General features: G+C 34.9%; 1 protein-coding gene across 1 annotated transcript in view; it reads left to right on the forward strand.

The window, feature by feature from the left end:
• The window catches only part of LOC106457894 (tyrosine-protein phosphatase 10D-like), a gene marked incomplete at its 5' end in the record, with an annotated part of 116,982 nt that overhangs the window by 60,015 nt on the left and 37,367 nt on the right, over positions 1-19,600 (forward strand). Inside the window, 6 exons of the mRNA XM_022383962.1 lie at positions 10-294; positions 689-964; positions 1,932-2,032; positions 5,985-6,153; positions 14,986-15,246; positions 15,810-15,953. Of these exons, the coding sequence (XP_022239670.1) occupies positions 10-294; positions 689-964; positions 1,932-2,032; positions 5,985-6,153; positions 14,986-15,246; positions 15,810-15,953 (1,236 nt within the window). The remainder of the gene's footprint in view (positions 1-9; positions 295-688; positions 965-1,931; positions 2,033-5,984; positions 6,154-14,985; positions 15,247-15,809; positions 15,954-19,600) is intronic.

Raw genomic sequence — 19,600 nt, forward strand, 5'->3', positions numbered from 1 at the left:
TGTTTCTAGAACCAAGCACTCCAGGAAGATTCATTGTGTGGTTTAGAAATGAAACTACCCTTCTTGTGTTGTGGCAACCACCATATCCACCTGGTATTTTCAATTTATACCGTGTAAGCATAAAGCCTGAAGATTCTGATCAGTCAGTTTTGTATGTAGAGAAAGGAGGTGAACCACCAGGACCTGCTCAAGCAGCCTTCAATGAACTTGTTCCTGGAAGAGCTTACAATATTTCTGTTCAGACTATCAGTGAGAATGAAGTTAGCATATCAACAGAAGCAGAATACAGAACAGGTAATAAATGCTGCACTATAAGAGCCCTATAAAAGGTACAGTATTTAACAGGATTTGCTCTAGTACTTTCTTACAGTACTCTATAAAAAAAAAAAACTTGATCTATAAGCTTTTTATAATATCATTCAATAATGCAATGGGTGATGCCATAGGTGACATGCTTGACACCTACATATTTGGTTTGCAAGAATTCCTGGCAATATGACATGCAATGTCACCACAGTAGACTTATGATTGGAGGATTATGTCACAGCTCTTATTGTCCCTTAGAAGTTATTATAAAAGAATATAAGGTATATCATAGTAATATTGGTATTAATAGAGGAAGAGGTGTTGAGCTATCTGTTCTCGGTTATATTTTATATATTTCTGAGTTATTTATTGTTTTATATAGTTCCCCTTCCTCCATCTGATGTCACATTTGAAATGAAAACTTTGACACCCTACTCTGTTGATGTTTTGTGGTCACCTCCCACATTGCCTTCAGAATTTGATCGCTATCAGGTTTCCATGGGGCTGAAAAACTCAGTGAGAAAGATTGTTAAAAAAGAAGAGAAAAGAGTAGCCAGGTTTGTTGAAGGATTAGAACCTGGCCAAACCTACGAAGTAGATGTGAAGACTATCAGTGGTTCTGTTGCTAGTTGGCCTGTGACAGGCAATGTGACCACCAGTAAGTTTTGTTGTTTTCTTTAAAAACATTCATATAGAAATACCTTTATAGTGTTTATACTCATTTAATTTTAGTTTATTTCACTGAGGTTGTTAGATTATATGTGAATTGTGAAATTTTTTCATCCATATTACTCATGTATTAAGCATTCTTGAATGTTTTGTTTCTGTAGATTGTTATTAGTCTGATAAAAATCATAAAATGGATGAAAAAACAAAAAAAACTAGAGAAAAAATCCTAAAGTTTTAGTATGATTGAATATTCAATAGAAATGTGAATTACAGTGAATGTAATATGAGTTTCAACTAAGAAAAATAATAATAAATTCTTATTTTGGTATATCAATTACAGAAACAATTGTGAAAGTGTTAATTTTTCTGTATTGATATGTATTTCTTAAAATGTTAACAAACTGCCATGAAAAAATATAATGTGGTCTCATGACCATTATGTATTGCCAGAGGATAGATAAATGTTGAGATTTTAATACATTGCTTCTACTGAAACCAGCAGGCACAACCATGTGCCCGTACAGAAAACTTATCATTTTGTGATATAGGTTGAATATATGATATTCATCTGACCCTAGTATCAAAAATATACCCCATTGGCTCACTTAATATTTCAAAAGCACTGAGTTTGGAAGCACTTGAAACTCTTACAATTTCTAATTTTGTGATTTTGTTCATTTTATAATGTTCACCTACATGTTCCAACTAAACAAAAAACGTGCAAAGCTAATGATAATTTTATCTAATGAGCAATGTTATGTGTCTTTATTGTGCTTATAAATCAAGAGCACAGTTCTGATAACTCTCTCTCTCTCTCTATATATATATATATATATATAGTGTGTGTGTGTGTGTGTGTGTGTGTGTGTTTATGGAATATGATGGGATTTGTGCACAGTTTGTGTAATATATTTATTTATGTTTAATTTTCAGTAAATTTAATTTTTGCTTTCTAGGACCATTGCCTGTTGTACATTTGGTTGCAACACTGGGAAACCCTGGAGAAATATTAGTAGAATGGCAGCCAAACAGTAAAAGCACCCAGGACTCTTTTCTGGTATTTTCTCTGCTGGCTCTTTACTGAAAATAGTTTTATCAAAAGGCCAAGTAAAAATGGAATTTATTAGATGTGTTCAGTTCAAAGTAAAAGTAATTTATGGTGAAAAGTTTACAAGATATTTTAAGCAAGATTTCGTTTTCTACATGCTGCATGTGAATTCTATTCGTGCAAAAGCATTAAGTAATTTTTACTTTTTCTAAATCTTATTTGTATGCAGTAGCAGTCCTTGATTTCTGATGAAGTATTAGGCTTAAGTTCCACTTAGTAAGTTATTTTTCAGCTACAAATGTTTATTTTATTTAAATTCCAAGCTTAAGGTATATCAACAGAACATGTAGCCCAATCATAGTTAGTAATGTACTGAACAGAAAGGCTAGATTAAGAGTCAACAAAATTATTATTTGAACATGATAGTAACATTCATACCTGTACCAAAATGTATAACTGTAAAATAGGATAAGTCATTAAAAATACTCCCTTAGCTAGATCACAAATGCACAATGTCAAGTAATTTGTCATCACACAGATTATAACGTTTTGCATATATATTTTATTTTTACTTATATTAATGAAGTTTTATGTTCAGAAATTCTAGTACAGAAAGTTAAACAATGTACTGAAAATTTCTCTTGTATAGTGTTTCTATATTCTTTTGTTGATCTTTAAGCTCACTTTAAAGAATTTTTGTTAATGGCATTTATCCAAAACCATTTATCAGCACAACCTTTGCCAGTAATGTTTAGAGTGTCTGGCCTGTATTTCTAAGTTAGACAAATTGTTTTAACATTGCTTGTTAGACTTAATTGGAAGATTGCCACATAAACATGGTGTGGGATAATTATGGAAAAAAGTCTTGAAAAAAACAGGTACAGACTCATAGGCCAGTAAAGCCACACATCTAGAGACAATGACTGATAAAAAAGATAATTAAATGCTATGTTCAAGTCTTTGTTAAGGTACAAAAAGTCTAAATATAGTAATACTTACAATACATCTGTATTATTTGGCATTAAAGTAGCATTGTCAAGCTATACAAGTTAACTTAAAGCAATCTGTCAACTTCTTCACTAGCTATATTTCCTAGGCATAATATTGTTGGTTAGGTGTTAATAGTTTATGACTGATCAGAAAAGGATGAATTTTTACATCATAGTTTTGTTGATTTTTTACTCAACATAATAATAATATATTTGTGGTTATATCCAGATACAATAAGTTATCTTAATAGATAAACAAATATCTGTGTGAAATGACTGAATCCTTTAAGTCCGTTTTTAGTATAATAAAGCAGCTATTTTGGTTGTGAGGTTGTATAAGGTTAAGAATGATAATTTTTCAGATATTCAGACACGCATTATTACTTTAAAACTTCATTTTCCTTGTTACATATATTTGTTCCTACATTTCAGTTAAAAAAAAAATTATTTTGTTTTTCGCCTTTTTCCATTTTTGAGTTTTGATTCACAGACTCAAGAAATATGATTGCGATTTTGGAAATTTGATGTCTAATTGCAATATGAATTTTCTAGAATGTAATAGTATATGTTGAAAGAAGAAACTGTCTTTTCATTATATCTGTTAGCTGTAACAACTTAATTAGTGTCAGCATAGTAAAGTAAAAGTTTTTTCATAATTCTTGTAGTTGTTATCCTGCTTTGAAAAAATTTCAATATTTTTAGACATTTGGTATTTATAACATGACCAGTTTACAGTAATGAAGATGTATTTTTTATTTTTATGTGAAATTCTTAGAACCCTTACACTTCCATGTAGACTTCATATTTAATTGTGTTTTACACAAAACATTTGTTCATTACTTAAACTCAAAATTTGATTTAATCACTGAAGTGAATATTTAATAAAACTATGAAAACATTTTTGTTTGATAAAAAAACTACTTTTATCTATTGTAATTTTTTTGTAATTTATAGGACATCTCAGTAAAACTTGTTTGTCCTAGTTTTTAGCCTTATTTTTTCTGTCTCAATCAGAAAAAGTAAAAATATTAAAATGTCCCAGTTTCTTTATACCTCATTGACAGTTTGATATGTATGGTATGTCATGGCTCCTTTAATTGTTACTTGGAAAATAACTTGACAAAGCCAGATGACACAGCACAGTGTTTCCTTCCTTCTGCTACATATTCTTAGCCTAATATGTCATAGGGCAACTGTAGAAATTGGGATTTTAAGACCAGCAAGGCTGCAAAAAAAATATTAAAAAGCAGAGGTGAAATTCTCAAAAAATAGAGGTACTCAAATGGGTGAAGTGGACCTGTTTTTGAAAGGAAAAAAATCTATGTGTGAACATAAAAAAATGACAAAGAAGCTCAAATAAGTCCCAGTACTAATACCACCTTAAAAAATAAGCTCAGGTACTCAGTACCAGTGAGTACTGGCAGAATTTCACCCCTGTTAAGAAGTAACATTTTTCTTTTGAGTAGGTTTAGGCACAATTTTTATTTTATTTATTATTCTTTTAATTAGATAAGTTATTAACAAATTTTGTTTGTCTGTGATTTCAAAATGTGATGCAATAAACATCAAATTATTTAGAAATTGGTAAAAAGTGTCTTTTTCTAATTTACACTTTTTCAGAGTTATTGCACTGTCACTTCTTGTGGAAAAAAAGCCCCAGATTTTCATTCTAGAAATCTAGTAACCTTAGCCATTTAGCTTACACTTTTAATGTTAAACTGTTCAGGCAAAGGAACTAAGAATTATCAATAATACAAAATAAAAAAACAATTTTTTTAAAAATGATGTAGAGATGGCAGTGCCAAAAACATACACACAAGAATGTAGGAATGATACAGCTATACATAGATCATCCCCACATGACTTCCAATATTAAAATTTAATGTAACACTGTAAAATACACTAATACAAAATGGTTATGAGGTTGATCAATTCAACCCAACCTCGTAATGAGAATTTGTACAAATCAAGACATGTTTGACTCAACTTGGTTTTCCTTGTACATATGTCCTAGGCTCTTAGTTACACTACATTGATACTTACCCTGACATGACCATGATATTATGATAAACAAACTGCATACCAACAGTAAGGAATATATAACTTCCAACTGCAGTAATAATATTAAAGTCAAGTACACATTTTACTGTGTAACATTAAATTTTAATATTGAAAGTTAGGTAGAGATAGTCTACATATAGCTGTATCATCCCTACATTCTTGTGTGCATCGTTTTTGGTACCGTCATCCCTACCTCATTTTACATTTATAAAATGTTTTTTGTTAATTGTTTTGTGAGTTTTTACCCTGAATGAAAGTTAGTGTACTTTGTGAATGTATATAACCAAATTTAATATTATATGTATTGATTTTTTTTTTACTCTTCCAGTTCATTCATAATATAGTGGTTGGCTGCCTAAAGACACAGATTGTATAGTGTACAAAGCATTGAGTATTCTCAATTTTACAGTAATCTAACATTCATCTATTATTGGCTGGTAATTCTTGTTTCACCCTGTACTTAAGCTTTTTAAAGGAATGCTAGATTTCTGTAAAAGAAAGCTAACTTCAAGGAGTAATGATAACATTGTTTACATTAGAATTATGATTTTTATTTTTTTAATTACTACTAGTTATGACACTGTTCACTGCCAAGAAACACACAGAGTGCATTTAGGTTCAAGCTTACTTAATAATAAAGTAGTTGTAGAGTTCTTGAATGAAACAAGAAGAGGAAAGATGAACAGTTTGGTGGATTGGTCACTTTCTGGTTTGGTATCTTAGTGACAGTTTCTTGCCTTGTTTTTGTGCTTGTTGGGTACCTTGGCTATCCCTACATATAGAGTCTATTGACTCTATGGTATGTACATGTTTAATTGAAAATATTCCTAAAATAACAGCCATTTCTTTTACATTTAGGTTATGGCATTTGAAATACTTATTTTCAAGTCTTTTTTATTTTTTATCATCAGATAAACTATCAAGAAACTGAGGCTTTCAATGGTGATAAAAAAGGTGCTACTATTCAAGAAACACTGTATCAAATAAATAGCCTTCAACCAGGAAGAAGATATTCAATTAATGTGGTTGCTGTGAGTAAAGGTGTTCATAGTGAACTAAGCCTGATTTATCAAACTACAAGTAAGTTTTGTTAATAAGAATTCTTATTCTAAGGTTATCTTAAATTCATAAGAATAAAATAATGTGCTTCAAACAGATCTTAAGTTTATAATTAAAAGGTATTATTGTTTCCCAAAACACTTTTAAAATGAGAATATATTTGAAATATGTAAATGTAATTTAATATCATTTTACCTTCAAAAATAAATAGCTTTTCATCTTACTTGTTTATATCTTGATTTTCAAAGATCTTAGAAAGACTTCAAAATATTGTCCACCTCCAAAAAAATACAACCAGGCAGCTCGTATGAAGTAAAGGTATTATGAAATAAAATCAGTTAACCATGATTCATAACTTTTATCAGTTATTTTGCTCTTCTTTCATATTTAGCATTTTCTCACATGGGTCTTATATGTTTATGTATCCAATTATTTCTGTTTTAATTATCTTCTGAAGACAATCAGTTATAAATAACTGTTTACATTTGCTGATAAACTTCTTATGCATGAATTAGAGATCTACCAATATTTACACCCAGTGTTTACAATTTGCACGTCCTAAAAAAAAAGATATATGCCTCTACATTAGAATGAAGAATGACACAAAACACTTAGATAAGCAACTTACGGAAAAAGTCTTAATTACCTTTGACTAGCCAACCAAAATAGAACTATAAAGTCACCCAATAGAAATATTTCTCAGATTCTTTAAAAGCATACAAGCTCCTTCAAACAGGCTAAATAGTTTTCAAAAGTGGGCCTTTAGGAGTTCTCTTTTCCTGATGGTAACTGAACCTCAGCAGAACAACCAAAAACTTTCAGTCAATCACAAAGTTGCTGCTTACTCACCACTTCAACATTTTCTAACTCAACATATGAAAAACAAGAGCCCATTTAGTTCATCAAGGTTGTTTTTACATTTTGGTTTCTATCTTTGTTAAAGACACGGTGTAGATAACCTGTTGTATAGCCTTGCACCAAACAAGAAAAGAAGAAACAATCATAATGGGTCGGAACTCACTTTAAATTATTGGACATCAGGTTCTTAAGAAGGCTCACTTACCTGGTTAGAGGACAAGACTTCAGGACTAAGACTCTCCCATTGTGGATGATAAATCATCTGCATATCAAAACTTTGCAGCTCTAAAATGCAAGTAATCTACTTTTTATAAATTCCCCAAGAGAAGTCATTGAAAAGTACTATGATTTAGTATATTCCAATGATTTTCTTACCTACAAGTTAGTAGACCCCAGTACATATAACAAAGTCACTCTTTTAATTTTATTTGCCCTGTGCTCCATTTTGATTGGGTTGAGTCATAACTACTCACAATTTCACATGCCAAGTGCTAACATAAATATTTTTTCCTCCAAACTGGGAAATACAAAATCATTTCACTATCAATTTTCATGGGTGGAAAATACATTGTAGTATCCACTGTTCTAGTAAATAACTAACATCTGTTTTTCAGTCAGTTTTCATAAATCAGTTACCAATCTTAACCATGGGTAAAACTGCTCAGTACAATTTGGTCTTGGCTATTACCACTGTGTCAGTTAAATATTCTAAAACACATGTATTAAACCAAGTTACAACAAATTCTTATGAAATAAATATACATCCTCAAACAAAAATAAAGTGCTTAAGAGAATTATTCAGCTCAAAGAATATTTAAAGCTTATCATTCTTATCATAAATCCATAACCAACATACCAAAACTAGATCTCCAGGAAATAGAAAGGAAAAGATATTATTCCACAACCTAATGAAAATCAACCCTCAGCTGTAATTGATTACGACTTTTAGTGTTTACCTATTATCCATTACTTTATCTATTATCTATTACTTTTCATTAGTATACAGTAATCAATAGAAAAATCACCAAATTAAAGTCTGTGATAACCTGTAATGTTAATTTTAAAAAAGCTAAAGGTAAAAGCTTCACATTTTTTAAAAAATTTGATTCATTTTACTCAAATATTAAAACATGTAAAACTTACATTCCGATATAGTATCTTACCTGCTCTTGTTCAGTGCTGCCCTCTACATGTACAAATTTTTCACTCACCACTAGCCTTAAAACTCCCACCTACCCCAGTTTAACGTGGTTCTACTGCATCTTTGCATGCAAATAAGCATCCAGCAACCCTCCACCAATAAGAGTGCTACATACTTTCCTGATGCAGGTAACTGTCTCTATACTATTAAAATTTACCGTCACTTCCCGTTTAGGCACTATCATCTTCAGATATTATTGAATTTTGTTCATGTTTCTTTTTTTTCCATTTGCACTCTCTCAATTTTTTTTTTTTTGCATTGTTTCTCATAGTGGTAATTTGACATAGTTCAGCATTTCAATTACAACTTGAGTTAAAGTAAACTTAACTCTCCTTTTTTCTGCACTATTTAATTTGGTGAACTGTTCTCAGTTGATCCATGAATTCAGAAATTCATGTCACAAATACTACTGCCGTGACTACTACTACTTTGAATGTCATTTCTCAGGCTACAAGGTCTCGGCCTCAGTTCAACAGGAGCTTGAACACTACATGAGACAACCGGCTTCTCCTGAACCTGGACAAGATCTTCCATTTCCGGATGAACCTGATCTTGACAGTGAGGTTTTGTAGAGCCTTTTTCCTCCCCCACCCTATACCATGCAATCTCGTGTGTCACCTCCTGTGGATGCTGCCAGGCCTCCCTCAACCTTTTTTGGACATTATTTTATATGTATGTTACATTTTGTCTGTGTCCCCTGTCATGTATGACCCTGCATCTTCCCTTTTACACACTACTCTTTCATCAGAATACTTTGTTTTTCCTCCATCATCAGATAGCAGGGCCTATGCTGACCTGTTCCAAGCACAGTTATGTCCAGGATCCAACATGCTTCATCCTCCTTGATCTTCAGATCCTTTTGCTTCGGCTTATCTTCAAGCAGACTTTCCTTTTCTAGACTCTCAACAGTTAGCGTCTTTGACGCAAGTGTGGGGACCAACCACGATTCTCCAGTTAGGTTCTCCCAGACTCAGTTTTCTAGATTCTGGCTGACCCTGACATCTATCCTTTGGTGCCTGTCTACCATGCACCTCTCAGAACAGAGGCTATCCACTGTTCCCCTGCAGGGTTTTTAGAGAAGACCTGCACCATTATATTTTTCATGTTGGTGTGTTTATCCTCATCTGTCCTTTCCCTCCAAACTTTGCTTCTCTGCTGCAGTATCTCCTAGGTAGGGACACATTTTTGTCTCAAGTGCACCTACCAGTTACCTATCTGTACGATCTCAGAATGGCACAATTTTTATGTATATCTCATTTTGGAGATGTCCCTGGAGTCTGAACAATAACATTCATCCATCTCTTCTTTGGTTTCCAGGTTATTTCAGCCTTCACCTGCTCCCACATCTCCTTTTCCTATTCTTCTCTCCAGTGTTTTGATAGTGAATCCTCATATTTCTCACCACAGAAACACACACTGCAAATGGTACTGGTGACTACCCTGTGGGTTCTAGCAGGATAGATGAATGCTTGTCGAGATCCATTCACCTATGATGCGAGTTAAGTTGTGATCCTTGGGTTCTGCAGGTGCTATCTGAATAACTCTTCATCCAGTCCTTCCCCATTGTCACCAGTTCCTGTGTCCTTCCCACCTCGTCATAATTCTATAACTTGCCAGCAGTCCAGTCTCTTCTACTCAAGGGGCCCCCCAGTGGCACAGTGGTATGTCTACGGACCTACAACGCTAAAAACCGGGTTTCGATACCCGTGGTGTGTAGAGCACAGATAGCCCTTGTGTAGCTTTGTGCATAATCAAAAACAAAACAAAAATCTACTCAAGGATGCCATAGAACCAGTCAGTCAAACCTCATCAGGTTTATACTCCAGGTTGTTTGTAGTTCTCAAAAAGACTGGGCACTGATATCCACTGATTGATTTGTCTCAGCTCAACTATTCTATAGACCGTCTCTGTTTTACCATGGAGTCTTTTCTCACTCCTGGTCTGTGGATGACCACGGCAGATGTCTCAGCTTCTTACTTCCACATTCCAATTACCCCACAGTCCAGATGGTATCTTTGGTTCATTCACAGGGGAAAAGTTCACCAGTTTCATGCATTGCCCTACAGGTTGGCTATGACACCTTATGTGTTTTGTTAAGTGGTCAGGGCTTTTGCTCAACTCCTCCCTACTTGGGGCTTTCACTTCCATCATTACATGGAGACTGACTACTACTGGCTCTCTCAGAATCTATTGTGCATGAACACATGCACACACACAGTTGCTTTTGCAAGAAGCGGCACGTGTTGGTTGGATTTTCAAGGTGGAGAAGTCCTTCCTTGTACCTACCCAATATCTGATCCACTTTGTAGTATTTTTCAACTCCTACCTCAGTCAGGATCAACCTTCTCCCCTTTGTCTACAGTTGATGAAGCTTTTAGTCACCAAGACCCTTACCTCTCCTACTCTCAGTTCATGTGAGATTGTTTCACTTTTGGGGACATGAACTTCCATGGAAGCACTTATTCTCTTAGAGTGTTCTCACATGTACACCCTTTATTGGATGCTGCATGATATATGGAACCTTGCCAGGAATTCCTTAGACTCCGTTATCCAGCTCCCACCTTCCCTACTGAACGATTTCACATGGTGACTACACAGAGACAACACCATAGTGGATGTTCCTCTTCTACCTCCTTGTCCTGTGCTGCACCTGTTTACATATGCATCACTCAGGGGTTGGGGCAAGTTTGGAGCATCAGGAGGTTTCAGGTCATTGGTCTCTGATTGAGGTGACTTTACATATCAACATCTTTGAACTCCTGGCTGTTTGTCGAGCTTTGGATCATTTCCTTATCTCAGTTCAGAGCAAATTCGTCATGATCCATTCATCAGTTATCTCATACATCAATTACCAGGGTTGCACCCAGTCCGTTAGTTATGTTTCCGAACATTGAAACTACTTTTTTGGGCCCATGCTTTTCATATATGCCTCATTGTGTGCCTTGTTTCAGGTGCATACAATCCTGTTGTGCATCATCTTTCTCAAACCAGATCTTACCCAGGGAGTGGTTCCTTGATCCCCAGATTTTCCAGTGGTTGTGCACACAGTGGAGTACTCCTTATATGAATGCATTTGCCGCTCAGAACAACTCAAAATTGCCTCTGTTCTGTTCTCCAGTGCTTCATCCACATACATTAACTGTGGATGCTCTCAGTCAGGATTGGACTAACCTATATACCTATCCTCCAATCCAACTTCAACCCAGGATGATATCCATCATCCAGTCCACCCTGTGTTGGGTATTTCTCATTCACCTACTGGCCAACACAGCTCTGGTTCTCACTTCTCACCATCCTTCAACTGACTTTCCTTTACTGTTTCCTCTTTCACCATTTTTCCTCTGTCAACCTCAGCCTCTGGTTCTATACCCTTCATTCCACACACTTCATCTGCACACATGGCTTTTATCCAGTCTCTCGCAAGGAGATCCGGATTATCCATATGTGTAGCATACATTTTATCCAAGTCCACTCACCCTTCCTCTCGTATGGTTTATCATAGAAAATAGTGGGTTTTTTACCAATAGTCTCTGGCCCATGGGTTCTGTCCTTCCTGATTGACTGTACCTCACGTTTCAGAATTTCTTACCTGGATACTTGATCATAAGTTCTCAGTATCTTCTATTGCTGGATTTGAGACAGCCTTATCTAACACCTTCCATTTTATAAGGTACTGCACCATGTTTTCCTCTCCTACCATTTCCCTTTTGTTGCATTCCTTCCAGATTGATCATCCTCCTTGCCTTACTGTTTTGCTGGATTGGGATATTAATATTATTCTCCGTGCCCTTATCCTCCCTCCCTTTGAACCTTTGGCTACCTGTTCCCTCTCCCATAAAACCTACTTCCTAATCCTTTTTGCCTGTGGATATCGGAGGTCAGATATATTTGCCATCAATGTTTCACGTACCCTTTACCACCACACCTCTGTTCTCCTTTATCCAGATTGTACTTTCCTTCCCAAAACATTGGCGGCTTGTGAGGCCAACTCTTTCTTTATGCCAATTTCCCTCCCATCCATTTCCCATTTATACTACCATTCTGATCAAGATAGACTTCTCTGTCCAGTTCATACTCCTTGTTATTATATTGCCCAGATGGCTTCCTTCCTTGGGTTTCGCTCCCAGTTATTCATTCCTTGGACACCATCCTCTCTCCATAACCTTCTACTCTCAAAGGTTGGATTTTTCAACTGGCAGATACATCCCTATCTTCCAATTCCCAGCATCTTTTCCAGGTATCATCTCGCCAGATTCAACATCTTACAATTTTTTTGTCTTACTTTAGAAGAGATCATCCAGTCAGGCATGTGGACTACACCAAACACGTTCATCTCCTATTACCGACATCATATGGCTGTTTCTTCCTCATCCGGATATCGTATTCCATCTGTTGCCATTCTACACTTGATGGTTCAACTGTGAATTACTAAGTTTGCTTTTCTCCTTGTCTCTTTTTCCCTACAGGAGCATGTCCTTTATAGCTGGTGGATTTGGCTCAGTGGCAACTGGTGCCTGTACTGGAATACTTACTGGTTATCAGCCACATAATCATCAGAGTATATATATATATATATATATCATCTGAGGTATCCCTGGCACACCACCTTTGATGGGTTGAGACTTGGAGGCTGGTGTAGCAAGGAGCTGGTCCAAGTATATACATCTCTCTCCAGGTTAAGTTGGAGTGTTCTATTCTACAAAACTACTAGTAGATTTTCCTCATAGTATATTGCTTGATAGTTATGCCTGTACTAGACTGCACTGACTCATGGACTGTCTTGAGTAAAGCAGAAGGGGACAGCTGCCCATCCCAGCTGATCCTTCGATTGAAAAAATCAAGGGTAGTCTGCTGTTTGAAATAGGATTTTGGTGGTCACCCATTGCACAGTTTCCAGTGTCAGCATTCCTCTGGACTCCCCAATACAATAAAATACATTCTGCTAGTGGAGTATGCGTGTTCTTACCACTTACCAGTTTCTAGCTGCTGAGATGGTGGACCATGGAGGCTTCCTCCTGAATCTGGTCAATCCCATTCAGTAGATAGAAGGGCAGTAGTGTGCTAGTGGGGGTAGATCCTACCACAGATTTAGAAACTGGAGTAGATCCACCATAATGCAGTTCACCCGTCCTTTTGGGACCCATCATCCTACCATCACCTGGATGTCAGTTCCCAGACATTAGGTTTTGGATTCAAGCTGGACCAGGCAACATAGGTCTTCACATATGTTCATTGGGAGCCCTTATCCTACCACAGACACAATGAATTAGTTAGTTGGGGGGTACCCCTGGTGTACCTCCTCCATCAAGCTGAGGCTTGGGTGTTTGGTATTGCAAGGAGCTGAACTAACTGACAGGTACTCTGGTTGGCTGGGGTACCTCTGACATAACACTTACTGGTTGAGACTTGTACGTTTAGAGCGTGGAGCTGGAACTAATAATCAGAAGTCCAGTTGGTTTTGGATGGGAGTGAACTGTCACACGGGCATTTCTCTTCTTACTTTCGTTCAGATATCAGGTTCCTGAGTAGCTGGTGTTGGTTGAGGAATTGGCACATGTGCTCTGTCTTGTCAGACAGAATGGAATATCTTCCCTTTTGTCTTGTAGGTTTGAGGTGAAGTTGGTATAAACTCTCCTCCTACTGCAGATTACAGTCTGATGTGCCCTGGCCATTCTATACCGTGGAGCACGTCTGTTGGGTTTTCTACACCATTACTATATTTGGTTGGGAACCTTCCACCCTGCTATCTCCTGGATGTCATTTTCCGGGTGTTGAACTGGACCAAGGGACATGTCTACATTCATGGATGTACTCCAGCTAATTTACCCCCATTTTTGCGACACTTACTACCTCATTGGGCAACGAGTATACCTGGTACAGATGTGGGGTGGTCTCCCATGGGAGTGTTTCTCTCTCAACTGAGGTCACACTCCACAAATATTCTTTGGATGCTTTCTGAAGGGTGTTGATCTAGGTAACTTTTGCATTGGTTCCTCCACCTCTTCAGTGTGAGATTCTAGCTATTATGTGAGAAGAGGTAAGGTACTATATCAGAAGTTGATATTTTCCTACATTGAAAATATATTTCCGAAGTGAATGTTAAGCTGAATAGTATAGAGGGTGTAACATGCATCAAGAGAGTATGTTGCACTCCTAATGGTGGAGGGTTGCTACATGCTTATTTAGATGAGGAGATGCAATAGAACCACATTAAGCATGGAGTGGGAGGGTGTTTCAAGGCTAGTGGCAAGCAAAAACTGTTTGCATATAGAGGGCAGCACTAAACAAGAAAAGCTGTCATGTTTGAGGAGGTAAGCACCTAACTTCCTTAAAATAAATCATTTTTCTTCTTAATTTAATACAATTTGTTGACAGTGTTAGAACTAAGATACTGTAAAAATCGTAATGGATCATATTCGTGTTCAATGTGTTTACATTAAAGTGTAATTAAAATGAAATATGTACACAGTAGTTTAATTTTAATCATAAATATACATATTTTCTTTAGAAAGCACCTACTTAGAAATAACTCAAATGTACCACATATCTCCATATGTGAGTAAACCTAATTGTTATTTCTATACGAGAAATGACATGAACCAAAAGATTAAATTTTTCTTTTGATTGTAAAACATTGAGCATTCACCACCGTAAATATATAAGGAATATTATCAAAACAAATGAAAGACTATTACAATACTTTATTAATAAATATTCATTTTTAATGAAATCTATACCTGATGCATAGTGATGTATATTGTATTGTTATCTTCTAAATGCTTTTATTATTTCAGGACCCACACCTCCAGTGATTAAAATTGTAGAACCAGTTATTTCAGGCTTCAACGTTTCCTGGAAGTCTGATGTCGTAAGTCAGCAAGATTCATATGTAGTTGAATACATTCGTAATGACACTGGCCACACTAATGAAGAAATCACTAACAGTCACTGGCTGTTACTAAATAACTTGTATTCTGGTGCAGTATATGAGATTAAGCTCTATGCCCAGAGTTACGGACTGAAAAGTGAACCTCATTCATATTTTCAGGCTGTTTGTAAGTATCTATGGTATTAAAATTCTTTGATTATACTGGAAGTATTTTATTAAAATGATCTGTATATTTTGAGATAAAAGTATAGTTTATCTTTATTTAAACAGACAAATTCCCATTCATTAAGTAGTCTAATTCTTTAACACCAGGTGCTAGCACTGCTGTTGCATTTGATGAATGACTCTTGCATGTTTTCCGATTTTTTTTTATACCAAATTTATGAAGAGTAGTTTCTATGTTTGATAATTAAAGCAAATAACTTCATTTTTTAATTTTTGCCATTTTATTGTAGCTGGAGGATCTTTCATGATTGTTTCACACATCAGTATGTTTTTATTTTTCTACTTTGAAAACAAAAATATTTGATATTCCTGACACATATATATTTTTCTCTTTAGATTATTGATTTTAATTTGTAGATTGATGCAACATAACTTTGTGATGAATCTTGAGCATTTATATTATAAAACTTTAAATTTTTTCTGAATATTTTTATTTTATGTTAAAAAGTTTTGTATTTTAATGACTACTAATTGCAATATTTTGTATTTATACACAATTTGTAGATCCCAAACCACCAGAAAAACTTCAAACTGTGAAAGCTAGTAACTCTACAATAATTTTAAAGTGGATTGCCCCATCAAACTCCTTAGTGGACCACTATATAGTTCATTACAGGCCAGCTTATTCTAACTTTTTGAGAGAAGTAGGTATGTTGCAGTCTATTTATAATGCAGTAGCTTTTCTTTTAGAATGGACAATAATTTTAACAAGTATGCATGATAAAATTTGAAAGAGCATGAAAATTAGCAGTTTGATGGAGATGCTTTGTAATTGTATTAAAAATATTAAAGTAAACCAATTAAGAAATATTTTGAGAAAATTACATTTGTTATTTTTTAGTTGAATTACCTCAAAAAAGTGATAAAGCTCAAATTTGTTTTTGTTTAATATAAAATTAGAAAAAAAGAATTCAAACTATCAGAAGTTATGCTATAAACTTTTAAATCTAGTTTTGAAATTATGTAATAAAATTAAATCATTCAAGACCAGCAGTAAAGGTTTTCTAGCACTGCTTCTGTGCAAAATACTTGATAATAACTTGCTATAAATAAGTTGAATACAAAATTTTACTTGCATTCTAAAGTAAAAGAAAGTGGTATTGGAAAAATTAATTAAACTATCAAGCAGTTTAATGTGCATAAGTGTAGGCAAAATATTGTGAAATATTAACGATGGTTCGTGGAAGTTCCCCAGTGACACAAAGTTAAGTTTACGGACTTATAATGATAAAATCTGAGGTTCAATTCCTACAGCTAGCCCATTGTATAGTTTTGCACAAAAAATACAATGTATGATATAAGATAAAGTACATGCAATAAAAAAAAATTGTTTTTTTCTTACAACAGTTGACTGAGCACCACAAATATGTACTATATACAAATACAGTTACAGGGGCTAGCTATTATTAGGAAATATGTACCCTTTCAAACTTCAGCCTCACCTAAACTGCAGATTCAAATTAGGTTAGCTACATGATGTGTCAGGTGATCCCTGCAGCACTATAAGTAACTGGAAAAAAAACATTTGTAGTCATTTTAATAGATATGTGGAAAGGCAAAGATATTGCAGCATTCAAAAGAGGCATAATAGTGAGGGCATATCTAGCAGGTGCCACAGTGACCAAGACTGTGTCCATTGGTAGGCTGCTCTAAGATATCAGTCAATTTAGTTTATCAGGAATGGAAGAGGTTGAATAAAATGTTTGATGCAAGGAGGAACTGTGGCTGCAAACACATAATCACAGAATAAGGAGAAAGGTATTTAGACAGGATGATAAAGTCCAATGATCATTAAACAATACACCAACTAACAGACCTTTAGTAAAGGGCAATCCATACCCATCTCCAGCCATACCTTGTGAAGAATGTTTCAACAAATGAATTATGGCAGTAGTAGACTGTTGCACAAACCACTGGCCTCGGTTACCAACAAGAAAAAAATGCATTGAATTGTTTAAAGTGCGTAGACATTGGATTAATAAGGACTGGTGAAAGGTGATGCAGTCCAATGAAATATACTTTACCCTTTTTTGCACAGGTTGAAGAGGGCAGATTTGGAAAAAACCTCAAGAATAACTCACCTCTCTTATGTGGCCCTAACTGTCCAGACCACTGGTAATGGAGTCATAATTTAGGGCATGTTTTCCTGGAATACCCTAGGTCCCTTAATTCCTTTATAAGGTAGAATGAATGCATTCTACCTTATTAGGTATATCCAGTGATGAATCATGTGTATCCTGATGGAGACAGCTACTTTCAAGATGACAGTGTTTCCATCCAAGTGCCCAAATTGTGTACCCATGTTATGAGAAACATGACAGAGGCTTCAGACATTTCCTATGGCCACCACAATCTCCAGATCTCAATCCAATTGAGCATCTGTCAGATGAATGTGAAAAACACATTTACCATCACTATCTTCTACCTATCTCACTCTATAAATTGCATACAATATTAATGACTGAATGGGAAAAATCCCTCACGACAGCTTCCAGCACCTTGTAAGTTCTATGTCATGCCATATTATGGCTGTTATTCAGGTGAAAGGTGGCCCAATCCATTATTAGGTATAGTTTCTAATAGTGTCCAGCCACCCTTGTACAAGTGAAAGTGCTAATCAGTAAAAAACACCAGTCATTTGTGTTGTAATATTAGTAAAAGTCTTTCAGAAAGTTTCGTACTGTAAAATAGTGTTAGACATGGTAAATATTAGATTAGAAACATTGCTTCATTTTAAAGCATTGTTAAAGATTATATGAAATACATATGCACATAAAAACAAAAATCTGTCTTTATATTTCTGTATGAAAGATTATTTCATTTCTTAGACCCTCTATGTGATTTAAAGTGTATTGCTATTCTTTCATGGTTGTTTGTTTCTTCCATTTTGATAGAACAGAATTTTCTTTGATGACTACTACTACTACTATTGTGATCTAATTTCTTAATGAACGTTATACTGTATGAACAGCATCCAAGTTTATATATGGATACAATTAATGGTGACAGGAGGTGCAGGATTAACACCTTTTTTATTTGGTTCATGGCAAATCTCTGAACATTTGTCTATGTAATACTGCTTGGGTACAGATGTAGTTGGGGTCTGTATGTCACAGTACTTTCTGAGGAAAGATGTTCATGTAGTGAGAATAAAGAATATAGAGCCAAAGGGCACAATGTCTTGTAAAAGAGAACCTTTGTTGTTCTCTTTGAAAGAGGAAAAACATATATAACAGTGTGTTTAAGACAGAAGTAAACTTCAAAATCACACCCCAAACCAATGCAGAGCAAAATGAAGTCTATAGTTACAAAAAGAGATCTCGTCAATCCAAAATGCCGTTATGATGAAGCTCGTAGCTCATATCATCTAGTATCTTAAACAAGATGATAAAAAAGGATATGTAGTTGATGAAAACTCACAAGTTTTTATCCATACCTCAAAACCAATAAATGGCTGTTTTTATGAGAAAGATGTCTGGAGAAATTGGAATCACAGCAATCCCATTCAAACATACATCTGTCAAGTTCCCTGATGCAGTTTCAATGGACTTTTGTGTTTTTACTTTGCAAGGGTTGTCAAAATATATGATTCTAAGACTGACCATGTAAATGCTTGTTACAATGGAAATTTGGTATCACATAATAATGACTAACAGATTGAACATTTTTGATGATGGAGGAAGGTTTTTCCATGGTAGCATAGGACTTGGAACATAATTCTTATGCAGTTTGATTAACCTTCGCTATTTTTCTGTGTATGATCATTGATGAGTGAAACTGTAGGAAACATATAATACTTAAAGAGTTGTATCATATTTGAATTAAGAGTGTTTTTGGAATGTTTTTTTTTCAGAAATTATATTTATTTGATACTTTTGCATTTCTTGTTTTTACAATTCTTCTGCAACCACTACATGATTAATAGGAATTTTTTATAATTGAACATTCTATTATATATGTGGTATGCAAAACATATTTGGAATTTTCTGCTTTTTTACTTGAGTCAAATGAGTATTGAACATTCACCTAAAAGTTTTAAAATCTTTCAGGTATACATGTTTCTAGCCATGTGTGTCATTTTAGCAGATGAGCATTGGTCATGGAATGAACTTTATGGCTATCAACCTAGTTACCTATTATTCTGGTTAATTCTCTTATGGTGTCACATGCCCTTCTTGTGGGAAAGATTGCTATGTAGTAAGATATGCTATGTAAAGAAGGGCTGTGATCTTTTCCACTGATGGGTTATGTGATGCCTTAAGGATATATCCTCCTGTATTTTATTTTTGGAATAA

Source organism: Limulus polyphemus, unplaced genomic scaffold, assembly GCF_000517525.1.
Source record: "Limulus polyphemus unplaced genomic scaffold, Limulus_polyphemus-2.1.2 Scaffold388, whole genome shotgun sequence".
In the NCBI taxonomy this organism is placed as follows: Eukaryota; Metazoa; Arthropoda; class Merostomata; order Xiphosura; family Limulidae; genus Limulus; species Limulus polyphemus.